Source organism: Gekko japonicus, unplaced genomic scaffold (genome assembly GCF_001447785.1).
Source record: "Gekko japonicus isolate JY-2015 unplaced genomic scaffold, Gekko_japonicus_V1.1 scaffold133, whole genome shotgun sequence".
Classification (NCBI taxonomy): Eukaryota; Metazoa; Chordata; class Lepidosauria; order Squamata; family Gekkonidae; genus Gekko; species Gekko japonicus.
This window is the reverse complement of record NW_015171506.1, coordinates 1,383,499-1,397,880: the sequence shown is the minus strand read 5'-3', so window position 1 is coordinate 1,397,880 and position 14,382 is coordinate 1,383,499. Positions and strand designations below refer to the sequence as shown.

Below are 14,382 nucleotides of genomic sequence, written 5' to 3'. Positions count from 1 at the left end.
GTCATTCTACCCCCAGACCACTCCTGCTACCCCCTGGGGCTATTATTCCACACTGGGGCCTGTCATTCCAGTCCCAGGACACTCCTCCTACTCCAAGGGGCTGTCATTCCACTCCCAGAAGACATCTGCTACCCCTAGGGGCTGTCATTCCAGTTTGAGAACACTCCTGCCACCCTTAGGGGCTGTCATTCCACTCTGGGGCCTGTCATTCCAGTCCCAGAAGACTCCTGCTACCCCCAGGGGCTGTCATTCCACTCTGGGGTCTGTCATTCCAGGTCCAGAACACTCCTGCTACACCTAGGGGCTTTCATGCCACTCGGGCCTGTCTTTGCACCCTCATAACCCATCTGCTACCTCCAGGGGCTGTCATTCCACTGTGGGTCGTGTCATTCTACCCTTAGAACACATCTGCTACCCCAGGGGCTGCCATTCCACTGTGGGGCCTGCCATTCCAGTCCAAGTCCAGTGTATTTGAGACCAGCGACCTTAATGGAAATTCCATTCTGCATTTTTTTTGTAACTCTTCTTGAGCAGTAATGTATTTCAATGGAGCCTATGCAAGTCAATTGGCATTGCATTCCTGGCTCCCATTATTTCCAATAGGCCTTCAAATCTCTCCCATTGTTTCCAATGGGCAACCCTGTCCTTCCTTTTAGTACATACCATTCTACAGTTACATCCTGAGATGAGAACTAGGTAGGCTTGCCAATTTCAGCTTGGGAAATTCCTGGATATTTGAGGCAGTGGCTCAGAATGGTGGAGTCTGATGAAGGAAGAGCACTCAGCCGAGATGTGATACCACAGAGTACACCCTCTGGAGCTGCCATTTCCTCCAAAGGAACTGATCTCTGTTGTCTGGAAATCAGATGTAATTCCAGGAAAACTCCAGGCTTCACCAGGTGCTAGCAACCCGGAACTAGTTAGCATGATGGACTTTGGGACTTGGGGGGTGGGGACCTCGGTTCAAATCCTTAGTGATGTAGTTCATTGGGTTACACAAGACTCGTGTTCTCGCAGCAAGTGGCCATTAAGAAACAGGCAACACTGATCTTTTCCTAACTAGCTGCCTCAGGACAAGGGGAGGAACGAAGCAGGCAGGGCGGAACGCAAAAGAGCTTCCAAGAAGAGCTGGGAACGAAGATCAGGTGTACAGAAACGCGCGGTGCTGCTGGCCGGGTTCCTGGACATGGCGCTACTGGTGGTTATGGGAGTGAGCGGCTCGGGGAAGTAGGTACCGTCTGCGGCGGGGTTGGTGGTCGACGGGTAAACTGGCTTCGCGCAGCCCCGGGCAGATCCTATGCAGAGGGCGGAGCAGAGACGAGGCTCTCTGTCGCGACGCCCCTGCGCTAGTCAGCCATTGGCTGTCTCCCCTCTGGGCTTCTGAGGGAGGGGGGGAGGGATTGCTCTCAGTGGCTACACTGAACCGGCGAGAGGGCTGGAGAAAAAGAGTAATGAAAGATATTCTTTCAGAGGATACTCTCGTTGGTGGAGGGTCGAGGCGAGGGATGGCTTAGCACCGTATATGGCTGTAAGGCTGGATCCCGTGAATTGTGGAGTTTCCTAACGTGTATACAGATTACGCATGTGTGTGTGTTGCTACAAGCTGATATTGGGACTACTGGCAACACAGACACATGTGTAATCTTCACCCATGTTAAGAGCATGTGAAGGTTTTTCTCCGATATCGACCAAATTACAACGCACCTGTGAAAAAATTGTCAAGAGTAAAGTGATCCTGAATAGAATGATTATCAAAGATATGGGATAACTATTCCAAGACCTGCTCAAAAGCTAAGCAAAGTCCTCCCTCCCCACCCCTCTCTCTCTCTCTCTCTCTCTCTCTCTCTCTCTCTCTCTTTCTTTTGCAATAAAGGAAATGGAGCCATTTAAACCCTAAACCAAGAACTGGGAGTATAAAAGCTGACTGGAGATTTAGGGTGGATTTTAATTAGAACTGCATTCCTGAAGAGGTTACAAACTTAACACACTCTAAGATGAACCTCCATTCACAATCAGTTGCATGGATTTGCTGCTCTCCCCTAAATTCTCATCAATTTTGTAAAAGAAAGAAAAAGAAGTCCTGTATACAAATGAGAATTCTCACACAGGTATCCTGTTTTTTTGTGTACATCTTCAGCACAATTGTTCAGTACTTTCTTCCAGTACTCCCCCATTTATACTTTTGTTCTGCTTTATCCTGAAACCAATTTCCCCATAGATTCAGGTGGGGTGGCCGGGATGGTCTGAAGCAGCAAAACAAAGTTTGAGTCCAGCGGCACCTTTAAGACCAACAAGCTTTTGATTGATTTTAAACATTTATTTGCTACCTTATAGCTCTGTCGTAGTATGCTAGTGATTTTTGTTTGATATGAACCCAATTTGTTAATTCTAACCTCAAAAAATAGCCAGCCAGTGTGGATTTGAATAATAGTTCAAAATTAACTTCTCTGACCTAGGATTGCCAGATATTTTACCGTGGGAGAATTTGTACCTTTTAACAGTTACAGAACAGACAGCTGTTGAAATGGTCCAGCTTTTCTTTGTCACTGTATTCCCATGTTGGAAAATGCTGGATTACTTGAATTTCTGTGAGTCAGGCATCTGTTTAATAGAATCAGGAACAATGGTGGACAAGGTTTCCTTTGCCCAAAATCACGTTCCAACCCTTGTGCAAAACAACTGTGCCAGTGGTGAAACTAAGATTAGGTCTCTTCAGTATTGGCTGAAGGGCATCTGGGAGGATCAGTCTTTAATCACTGTGGGAGGATGCAGTAGTTTGGTTGTTGTAATAAAGATGGTGAACTAGGACAGCATTAGTTAGTCAAATGAAATTATAGCCTTCACTGGTGTTTTAGATGCTTCAATGTTTTTATTATTTAAATAGTGGATACACTTAATAGATATGTATGTTGAAGTTGCCAGTAAGGTAAAGGTAAAGGTTTCCCTTGCTTGAAAGCCAGTTGAATCCGACTCTAGGGATGCGGTGCTCATCTCCGTTTCCAAGCCGAAGAGCCAGCGCTGTCCAAAGACATTTATGTGGTCATGTGGCCGGCATGACTAGACACCAAGGTGCACGGAACGCTGTTACCTTCCCACCAAAGTGGTACCTATTTATCTACTTGCAATTTCTTGCTTTCGAAATATCAAAAAGAAACTATGCAATAATGGCAGTATCATAGGATAATCACAAAATAAATGTTCAGAATCTGGATGAAAAACACTTTTATTAAGAAGGAGTCATAATATAAAAAATGCAGATGATGCCAAGTGAACTGATGTATGCTCTTGGTAGATACAGCAAAGCAAGCTTTCTTTTTCCTAGTATCATTGTTGAGGATCTCCCAATATGAAAACTTAACACCCACACTGTATGAACAAAACTTTTGTAGGTGTGTTTAACACCCACACATGCATGACAAAACTTGCATAATACTCTGTCACCAAATATTACTTTGGAAGAGCCAGCATACCTTTTTAATAGGCCACCTTAGTTTAATTACATACTAAAACTTTGTTTCAAATGAACTGTAGTCAGTCGGTTTTCTATAGGAGTATTCATTAAGTGCATTTTGCAGTCTCTTCAGACTAGTGCTGTTGGCCAAACATTTCTCAATGAATAAGAGCAAGGCTCCGTGGGAGAGTACCTATGGAAGAAAAACAAACTCGCAAGGACTTGAGAGTTACAACACTGACCTCTAGCACTGAAAGTTGATGCACAGGGTTTTTAAAGTTTTCTCTATTGCTCAGAATGAGAGTGTGAATGGGCTCTTTCCTAGCCCCACCAAGGTATGTATAGGAATAGACTGGAGGGAAGTTCTCCCCGGAGACCCCACAGGAAGTTATCCACAGCCATTCATACCAAAAACCATTGGCCATCCCAAATTATAGTATTTACAAATGCATGTGACTTTTACAGGTCAATGCAAGACTCAAAGTATGGGTATAAACCCAACATACATATAGGAAAAACCCCTTGTACAAATCAAATGGATACACATAAAAAAGAAGCAAAAAAAAGCTTATCCTAATAACGGCACAATCACTGTTTCCTATCCTCTCAAAAACTTAGCCCATAGACACAATAGTGTTGGTCACCTGAAGCCTCAGAGAGCCTCCCATAATAATTTGTAAATGTAGCCTTGAAAAGGCCACTCAGAGATGTACAGGCTTTATAGTGTGAGCCAAAGCAGCTACACTCTTCAGTGGGCTGAAAAGAGCTTAGTTTTGTTCAGGGTTGTGCAACAGGTCATATAAATACATTCATTGCTGAAGATCAGTTTTCAGCAAAAAGTATGAAATAGGGAATAGAATATTATTATTGATCATTTCCATACGATCACAGGTTGGATCCACAGAACCATGAGCAGGAATCCATTCCTTTTTTTTTAAAGGACATGATTGTATCCAACCCCCATGAGATACATCTAAAGAAAGATGGAGTTCCTATTGGTCCTTTTGTAGAAGTGGCTTCTCTTGACTTGTTGATACTGTAACTTATTACTTTCAGGTTAATATGCTTAGAAGCAAATAATGGGGAGGCCTACAACTAGTCAATGTCAAAATGTGGGATCAAATTAGCAGTAAAAGGAATTCTTATATTTCCTTTAAGAGAGGTGCATAAAACTACAAAAAGTAAACGCTACCCCCCAAAAAAAAACAGACAACTCAAATATGCCAAAACCCACTGGTGCCCGGTTGCCTGAAAACTGATGCTGGAAAAGGGTCTCTCTCCCCACTCCACCCCACCCCTTAAAGCAGCTCAGACCTTTTGATGTGGTATTTTTTTATTGAATACCACCTTCAGGACAGGAAAAGAAAATACTACCAAAGTCATGCTTTGCCTGCAAGAAGGGAAGCCTTGCGAGGATGATTGTTGGTCATATGGAATCAGACACAGGTTGCTGTGGTATTCTAAGCAGGTGGTTCATAGAACATTTAACCTCAGTGTAGCATCATTGACAACTAGGAGCAGGGCTTGGTATGGTTGGGTGCCTGCTGAAGCCCACAACCTGCAGAGGGCCTGTTGCCCAAGCTTGTCCCACTGGGTTTTTCTCCCAGTTTCCAGTGGAAGAAGTACTCAGAGGCAATGGAGGAAACAGAGCGCAGAATAATTATGTGGAGATCCCTTTCAGCCGAGAGTCCCCTACAACACTGCAGCGATGATTTCTTGTTACTCTCTAAGCCTACCAGCACAGATGAGGCTAAAAGGAGTACCACCGAATCATACTGTGTTCCTTCCTGCAGGAGCTCATTAGCATATAACTCATTCGCATATGCCACGCCCCATGACATCACCGGAAGTGTGTCAGAACAGGGGAAGCAAAAAAGGGGGGAGGCATCTTCAAAAGCCTCCCCTTCCCTTTCCCAGCAGGCCTGCCAAGGCGGGTTGGGGGGGAAGCGAAGAGAGAAGGGGTTTAAAGTTTAATCCAGTTTGGTGTAGTGGTTAAGTGTGCGGACTCTAATCTGGGAGAACCGGGTTTGATTCCCCACTCCTCCACTTGCACCTGCTGATGTGACCTTGGGTCAGTCGCAAGCTCTGGCACAGCTATCCTTGAAAAAGAGCAGTTTGTGTCAGAGTTCTCTCAGCCCCACCCACCTCACAGGGTGTCTGTTGTGGGGAGGGGAAGGGAAAGGAGATTGTAAGCCGCTCTGAGACTCCAAGTGAAGGGCGGGGTATAAATCCAATCTCTTCTTCTTCTTCTTCTTCTAGAGTCACGCCGCAGGGGCAGCACGATCTTTCCATTGTATTCTATGGCCCCATAGAATACACTGGAAAGATCATACCGCTGCTGTGGCATGACTCCCCACCTCCCCTTCCTTCTCCAGCCAACCCACCATGGGGAGGCAGCCGCTGGGCACCTAGAGAAGATCGGGCTGGGAAGCCAGGCATTTAATCCCCCCCCCCCGGGAGGGGCCTGGGCTCGTTTCTGCCGGAGCGCCACTCTGGGGCATTCTGGTAGGAAACGACCCCTGGGTACAAGAAGTTTAGTCCTGATGATGGGACCCATGGATATCTTGTGACTGAGAGGGAGGGCATAAAAATCTGCAATTAGGCTTGTCTAAACAAATGTATATGGGAAGCTATGAAAAGGTACAGGTTTCCCTTGCTTGAAAGCCAGTCGAATCCGACTCTAGGGGGCAGTGCTCATTGTGTGACTTCCAGGCACACAAGTACACACACACAAAATACTCACCAAAAAACCACCAACAACCTATTTGTACCTTTCCTAACCTGTGGTATACATTTTATCTGAACTTCCAAGATTGAAGTTTTAAATAGTCTCCAAGCTTCCCAAAGGGATTTGATAGCGTTCCGTGCGCCTTGGTGTTTAAGTCATGCCGGCCACATGACCACGGAAATGTCTTCGGACAGCGCTGGCTCTTCGGCTTTGAAACGGAGATGAGCACCGCAACCCTAGAGTCAGATTCAACCGGCTTTTGAGCTAGGGAACCTTTACCTTTTTACCTTTCCTTTCACTTTCTTCTTCACAAGCCCCCTCAGTTGAGAGAAGTTCCCCCTTCTTAATTTAAATGTGGTTGTGTTGGTATTTTGGGGCAACTCCCTAATTACATAAATGCTAAACTTAATAAAGGTTGCCCTTCTTAAGAGGGAAGAGGTGTGAATCACAGCTGAAATGTGAACCTTCAGAAAACCGGAGTTAGGCAACATACTTGCAAGTTGTACTGCTGGGTGGGAACCATGGTCTCCTTTTAGCAATAGTTAAAATTGCACTTTTTCTCCAATGTAACTGAAATAAATTCTCAGTAAAATCATTCTTTTACAATCACATCATTAGAGAGCTAGTGTGATATAGTGGTTAAGAGACTGAGCTGTGAACAAGAAAGTTTTCAGTTCAGATCTCTCCTCTACCACAGACATCAGACCAAAGATTTCAGGCTTAGCTTGCCTCTGCAGTGTGCAGCTTATACTGTTTTTCACTTCAGCTAAAACTGCAGCACTTACATTTCCTCATTCTTTTTGTGTCTACATTCAATCCGCAGATTTGACCGGAATGCCATCCCGTCCAGGGGTTTTATTACTTTTCATTTTTGATAGAGTATTTGAAATTTCCTTCAGTGTTTTGATCTAATTCCCTGTGTTCAAGAGATAATTTATTTTGGTATTTAATAGAATCAAGATATTTTTGTATTCTATCTTGCCTTGGAAAGGAAGATGTATAAAGGTGTTTATAAAATTTTGAAAAAACTGAGTTTATGTCTTTAGATGCCACCAATACAGAACCTTCCGAGTTCTTAATTGCGTGGATCAATGAAGAAGAAGATTTTTGAGCTGTTCTATATTTGAGCAGTTTTATAGATTTTGGAGTTTTAAATATATTTTTGTTTTAAAAACATTAACTGTTTTTGCAACATAAATGTTTCCAATAATTCTAACTTTTTCCGTTCTTGATTTAATTTCTTAAAATGTTTCTTGCCTCCATATTTTATATGTTTTAATCCCAGTATTTTAATATTTGACTGCAAGTCAGTAATTACTTTTTGTCTTTTTTTTCTTTAAAACTGCCTTAAATGCGCCCCACATGTTGGACTGTGCTGCCTCGCAGTTAGAATTAAAATTAAAATATTCCTTAACTGATGCTTTTAATTCATTACATATTTCTTCATTTTGTAATAAATGTTTATTTAAATTCCATTTGTATCTTTTACCATCATTTTGTTGCTGTTGTAATTTGCAAGATATCCAAGCATGATCGGACAATGTACAGGTTCCTATATCAGCCGTTGAAATTTGGTTAACAATTTTTGGACGACAACAGATAGTGTATACGTCTATACATGTCATGTCTGGGAGAATAGTATGTATATTGTCTCATTTCAGGATTACAATTTCGCCATATGTCACACAAGTTGTAAAAATTAAAGTTTTTTTCCAATTCACTTTTTTTTATATTTCTTTCTTTTTGCGGTAGTCTTGTGAGTTTTATCCCAAAAGGGGTCTACTATGTAGTTAAAATCACCTCTGATTAAAATTTCTCCTTCTTTAAAGTCTAAAAGTAATTGCAAAGTATCGTAAAGAAAAGCAGTCTGATCTACGTTTGGGGCATATATCGATGCTATAGTAAGTGGATTGCCGTCTAATGTTCCAGACACAAAAACATATCTCCCTCTTGGGTCTTTCTTAATATGCTGACATTGAAAGGATACGTTTTTTGATATTAAGATGGCGGCTCCCCTAGATTTTGAGGAGCCTGTCGCGTGGAATTGTTGGGCAAACCACTTTGTTTTTGATACAGGACCATCTACTATTTTCAAATGTGTTTCTTGTATACAAAGTATGTTGGCATGTTCTTTTGCCCAAAACTTAGCAGTTCTTCTCACTTTTATTTTGTTGTTAAGCCCTCTAGCATTCCAAGTTGCAAAATGGTATCCCTGAGACATTAAATCATTTAATTTAGTACCAAACTGAGCAGAATATATATAAGTTTCTTTCTTAAGTATTTAACCTTGCAGCCTTCAACCAATAAAATATAAAACAACTATCTAAATATTTTCCACCAAAAACTAAACTTTTAAACTCTCCTCACTTAATACAACAAGTTTAGAGCACCCACTGCTCTATCAATATTTCTTCAAGATCTTAAATTACAAATAATAACAACTACCTATATACTACTTAACAATTTAACCCTATATAAAATAGGATAAGATTCTAGAAAGCTGGGCTTTTAACTTGCCCAGTCTTTAGTGTCCCTTCAACCCAGCACCCTAGCTAGAAACTATATTCCTTTAGGAGGGGAGTTTCACTAAGTTGTCCAATACCTTTTTGTTTTTAAAACACCAACCTTTCCCCTTCCTCCTTTTGTAAGAGTTATAACCTTCATTTCTTCCAGTTTTGATCTTCAATTAATTTTTAACCTTGGTATAAATTGTAATATAAAACAGAGAAAATCATTACTTTATAAAATTTCCAATTAAAATTACAACATCCAGTTATTATTGTTCCTATTATATACTTATTTTTACTATTACAATATCTTAAAAGGCTTTCCCCAAAAAGAGAGCAATAAGTAGACTTAACATCCATCATTTTTTTCTGGAAAATATTACTTCATACTTTCATTATTAACTTAATAATAAATTAAAAACTATTTAAATAAACTATTTTCTGTTCACACTTTTTAGCAGTGTTATATCCATTATATGATATAACATTGAGTCATTTCACATATTTAAATTATTGAAATGAATCATGAAAAACTAAAATAAGGTAAAAACATAATTCTGCATTTAAGGGTAAAGTGTTTCAATAATTTCAGTTTTACAGCCATTTACTTAATATTCAGAAAGTTATTACCTCATAACTTATTTCATTACCCTTTCCCCCCCTTTATGGTATTAATTCATACCTTTTACTTTATATTTAATTAACTAATATTTAAAACATAACAAATTAACATAAACAAACCTTATTTATATCCAAAATGGTATTGCCTCATACCTTTTTTCTTAATGGTATATTAATTAATTAAAATACAAAACATATTTTATGCTTGGGGGGTCAACAGTGGGAGGGCTTCTAATGTCCTGGCCCCACTGGTGGACCTCCTGATGGCACTGGTATTTCTGGCCACTGTGTGATACAGAGTGTTGGACTTGATGGGCCTTTGGCCTGATCCAACATTGGCGTCTCTTATGTTCTTATAAGTATATCAGCAGAACTAGTATTGACTACATAAGTGAGTCTAAGTACTAGAGGTTACTCCACTATTACCATTTGGTCATTTTAGATTAACTGGGATGGTATTTCCCAGTATCAGTAAGCTAAGGCATCATGGTTGAATATAAAACAGAGTTTAATACTGTCCAGTTTCTGCTAGTTCTTCTTCTTCCTTCTTGGAGAGCTTCAGTCCTAAAACATTCAGAAGAGCCTTCCCTGTGATGTTATCTGAGGTGTTGTATTGCAGGCCGTTCTTATAGATTTGAATGTCTGAAGTTGGCGACCATCTAAATCTAATTTTAGCATAGTTTAATTTTGATGTTATGAGTTTCAGTGTCTTTCTTTTTTCTAGTACTTCAGGTGATAAATCCAGCAGGACAATAATTTTACTGTCTCTGAAACTTAGTGAGCCTCTTGCTCTGGCTTCTCTCAATATCTTGTCCTGGGTCCTTTGATAAAGAAATTGGACCAAGATGTCTCTTGGCCTGCCCCGTCTTGCAGTGGCAAGAGGTCCCAGTCTTTGCACTTTAATAACAGCCGGAGCAATTCCGTCTTCCAGCTCCAAGATATTTGCCAACCAAGCAGCAATGAACAATGGTAGATCTTTGTTTTCTTCAGCCCCCTCCTCAAACCCATGAAATTTTAAGTTGAGCTGTCTCCATTTATTTTCAAGCTGCTATTCTATTTAACGTGGCCTGTTCTGTTACTTGTAGAGATCTCACATCTCCTTGTAGCATAAGTGCCATTTCCAAGGCAGTCTCTGCCATCTTAGTTGCTTCTTTTACTTCCTTCACTAGGTCAGACAAAGATGTTTGCATCGGTTTCAAAAGGTGTGAAACCAGTGTTATTTTTTTTAATGAGGGTTTCTTGTAAGTCTCTAAGATCTCTGTGTGACAGCGGGGTTTTCTCCGGTGCTGGGGATGTTGGCATGGGGCTATCTGATGTCTTTCCTGGTGCCATGTTAAGGCTTTGCTTTAGGGATGGGGTCAAAGTCTTAAGGGGCTCTGAAGGTAAAAAAAAGTCCTTTACTGTTTGTTTGCTGGTTGTGGTCGATGCCGCTCTACCTCCAGTATGCTTTCTTAGGCTTGTAGAATCAATAAAGGTGGTTTTTAGTCATAGGAGGAAAGGGATCGGGAGCCCTTCTCCTATGTGTCCGCTATGCGCCGCTTGGCTCCGCCCTCCCCTTACCACCTCTTAGTTGAATGATTATAGAGGCTGACCCATAATCAAGACAGCCAAACTCATATCAATACAAGTATCATAAGAGTGTATTTTTACATCATTCATAAAATGAAAATGTCTACTCGTCCGCTAAAAAATCAGCTTAGGAAGTTGCTCTTTGTAGGTTGTAATACAGAAATTTAGCAAAGCACTTCCAACAGCCAGATCTTCTCCATACCTGCGTGTAACTAAACCTATTCAGTCTGGGGCTTACAGATGCCCCTCTTGGCATATGATTGAGTTACAAAGGATTTCTAATTGTGGACTTTGGGCAAAGCCCCAGCTGCCTTGTTGTCACCAAGCTCCTCTGGGATTTTTACCAGTTCCTTCCATTGATCTGATGGTGGGGGAAACACTGACAACTCTGCTTGTTATTACTGCTATGGCTACTGTCCATCAGCCAACTGTCACTGCATATGCTCCATTCAAAAAGAGACAGTTACATAAAAGCCCAAGCTAGTTCTATACGTTGATACTGACAGTTATAGACTGAACAACATGTATGTTTCATTGATCATTTTGTTTGGTATGATAATTATTTCTGGAATGTGTTTTTTCCTTTAGTGCCTTGCTTTTTAAATGTCAAATTTTTTTTTGCTACAAAAGTAGAATATACATTTATACTGTAATGTTTTACAGGTCCACCGTGGGCTCACATCTGGCCAATAAGGTACAGTTTATACTATAAACGTTGGATAGATCTTTTTTTGTATAGCATTTCTGTAAGCGAGTGCTAAGAGCATAACAGCTATGAGCCAAAGCCCATTTGCAATACCAGATCCTCATTTCAGCCAGGAAAGACCACTTCTGTGGTTGCTCTGCCAGCATTTGCATAAGGTTTGTTTTGCTGTCACTGCCAGTTTGCCCACCATACTGTTCCTGCTTCCAGAAGTACACTGCATTGCTCATCTACTTCTCATGTGCTGAAGCAGTACTCACAAGAATTGCAAGGCAAAGCCCAGTTTTTATTGCATGTGAATATTGCCAGTTTCTGTAAATGATGTTTTGTCTCATCCCTGAGTCAGGCACATAAAATGCAGTTTTGACTTTAAACAAAAACCAAAAACCCAGACACACCATCCATTAGATGCGGTTTCTTCTTCCTAATTACGCACAAGTTTCTGAGAAATGTGATCATTTAAATGGTGGCTCATCTTGTGATGCAGAGATCCAATTGGTATTTGTATTTGGTGAGCTTTGTTGCTGTTGAACTCCACCATTTGATCCATAATTATGATTCCTATTTAGCTGGGATGGAAATTCTATGATGGCGATGACTATCATCCAGAAGAGAACAGAAAGAAAATGGCAGAAGGAATCCCTCTGAACGATCAGGTATCACATACCCTTCAGAAGCCATTGTAAATACTAAACATATGTTATATAAAGTTGCCAGCTGGCCAAATACCTACTGACTTGGTTTGTTCTTGCACTTTATAAAGTTGTTTGATGTGCAGGAATCACTAAGTGAAAGTTTTTCTGGCAGGGAGATCATTATTTATCACCAGCTGATTGTCACAGCTCAAAGGCTGCTGAAGTCTGGCTGTAGGAGCCCATCCAAAAGCTGGCAAATCTTGTGTGTGTATATGTGGGTTTTAGAAGACAAAGTCCCAAGACTGTACCCCATAACAGGCAATTTAGACCAGCCTTTCCTTGGGGCAGTTTTTCTTCAGCCGATAAAACCTTGAACCTTTACAAAGTGCTTACGTCTGCCAATATATTACCCTTTGGTAACTTGAAGAGATATTGTGGAGGCCTAAGTTGCTGTCAGGCATCTGATACTCACAACATATCTAACTCCAGTTTCATGTAAAGATCACTTTAAAATCTTGTCATTTTAATTTTCATTTTTCAATGTTTCAAAAATTAAATTGAGAAGGTACAAGAGTGTGCAGAACTGTAGGCATGGGAGGCATGCTGCAGATTTATCACCTATGTGCACAGAGGCTCCTGAATACCCCCCCTTCCCTGCCTACACACAGGCACAGAGGAAAAATGGGACATTGGGAGAATGGGAGGGGGTCTCCGTGTGCCTCCTGTATTCCCATCCCATTCTTCTCCTCCACCTTATGAGTTACTTGCATTCTAACAGATTGTTGTGGTATAAAGTGAAGTGTGCTGAATGGACATGTGCTTCTGTCTATAAAGTCAACGAAGGCCCCGGTCACACGGGAGGTTTTGGCCCGGAAGAGGGACGGATCAGGGGCGCTGCCACTGTGGCATGTGCCAGCTTGGAGAAGGGATTTAAAGAGGTCTATTTAAATTTGTTCTCCAAGCTGGCCCATGCTGCCACTGTGGTGGTGGGACTCAGCAAGTGAACTCAGGCATTTAAAGGGACTGTATCCCTTTACATGCTTTTCCTCCTCTATTGGAAACTCTGGAGGATGGAGGCACCTTCTTTGGGGGGGCATAGAATTGGACCCCCTGATCCAATCTTTTTAAAACTTGGGGGGGTTGAGGAGAGGCACCAGCAGCTATGCTGCAAATTTGGTGCATCTTCTTCTTCTTCAAAAACCCCCCCCCCCCCGAGCCCCAGAAACCCTCAGATTGATTCTCTATAATAGCCTATGGGGAATGGTCCCCATAGGCTATAATGGTGGCCAAATAAATTTGGGTTTCCCGAATATTTCCAAATCTCATACTGCTATTGGGATTTAGGAATATCAGGAACTACCAATATACTTGAACTGGAAAAATACCCCAAAATTTTTTTTGCACACCCCTATAGTTGTGAATTCAACTCACTCCCATTGAAATCCATAGAAACCCAAAGAAGTGATTAATTATGGTTCGTTGGTGCCCCACTGCAAAACAATTTGTTTTGCTAATGGATCAGACCAAATTACTCTTTAAACTAGTGCAACCCTAAGGAAGTAAAATAAAAGGGCAAGAGGGGAAATCTTCATATTGGTTTCCTAATACATGTTTATCTGAGCATATATGTTCAGTTTAATCACTTGGACACCACTGGAGGCTGCACTGCCTGAAGTGGTCTGTGAACTGCACCTTTTGGAGTACTTTTACCAACACCAGTTTCAATATTATGAGAAATGGCTTGCTGTGAGTTTTATGTGCACATCTCCATTTCCCTTTATCCCCCCCTTTGCCTCATTTTACAATGTGAATCGTTGCTAGTAATGCTTATTGCTCCACAAAGACAAACTGATAAGAACCACTCAACAATAACATAAAATTAAATAAGAGATTTTTGCTTGATGTCTGGAACCTGCAAAATCAACTCGAGGAGGGTATAAGAAAACACCCCAGTTGCCTTTCTAAAGGAAACTCAAATTACAGCTGTGTCTCTTAATTTTGCATGTGCCAGTCCAAAAGTGGACTCCTCTTGTACCATGCTTAAAGCAAATTAAATCTGGCAGCCAATTGTCATAGATGGAAATGCTGCTTATCCTGACTGCCTCTTACAGTAGACAAAACTTTTGAAGCCAATAAGCATTACACTAGTGCACCATATTGCATTATTT

At 41.2% G+C, this 14,382-nt stretch overlaps 1 protein-coding gene across 2 annotated transcripts in view; it reads left to right on the top strand.

Annotated features, from left to right (window-relative positions):
* The first annotated feature begins 1,127 nt into the window (after positions 1 to 1,127).
* The window catches only part of IDNK (idnK, gluconokinase homolog (E. coli)), a 16,048-nt gene continuing 2,793 nt past the window's right edge, over positions 1,128 to 14,382 (top strand). The window contains exons 1-3 of one of the 2 annotated variants that reach the window (XM_015419275.1): positions 1,128 to 1,227; positions 11,540 to 11,570; positions 12,149 to 12,235. In XM_015419275.1, coding sequence (XP_015274761.1) covers positions 1,187 to 1,227; positions 11,540 to 11,570; positions 12,149 to 12,235 — 159 coding nt within the window. In that variant the 5' untranslated portion in view covers positions 1,128 to 1,186. Of the gene's footprint in view, positions 1,232 to 11,539; positions 11,571 to 12,148; positions 12,236 to 14,382 lie in introns of both variants that reach the window. The other variant, XM_015419276.1, reaches the window with a different exon arrangement.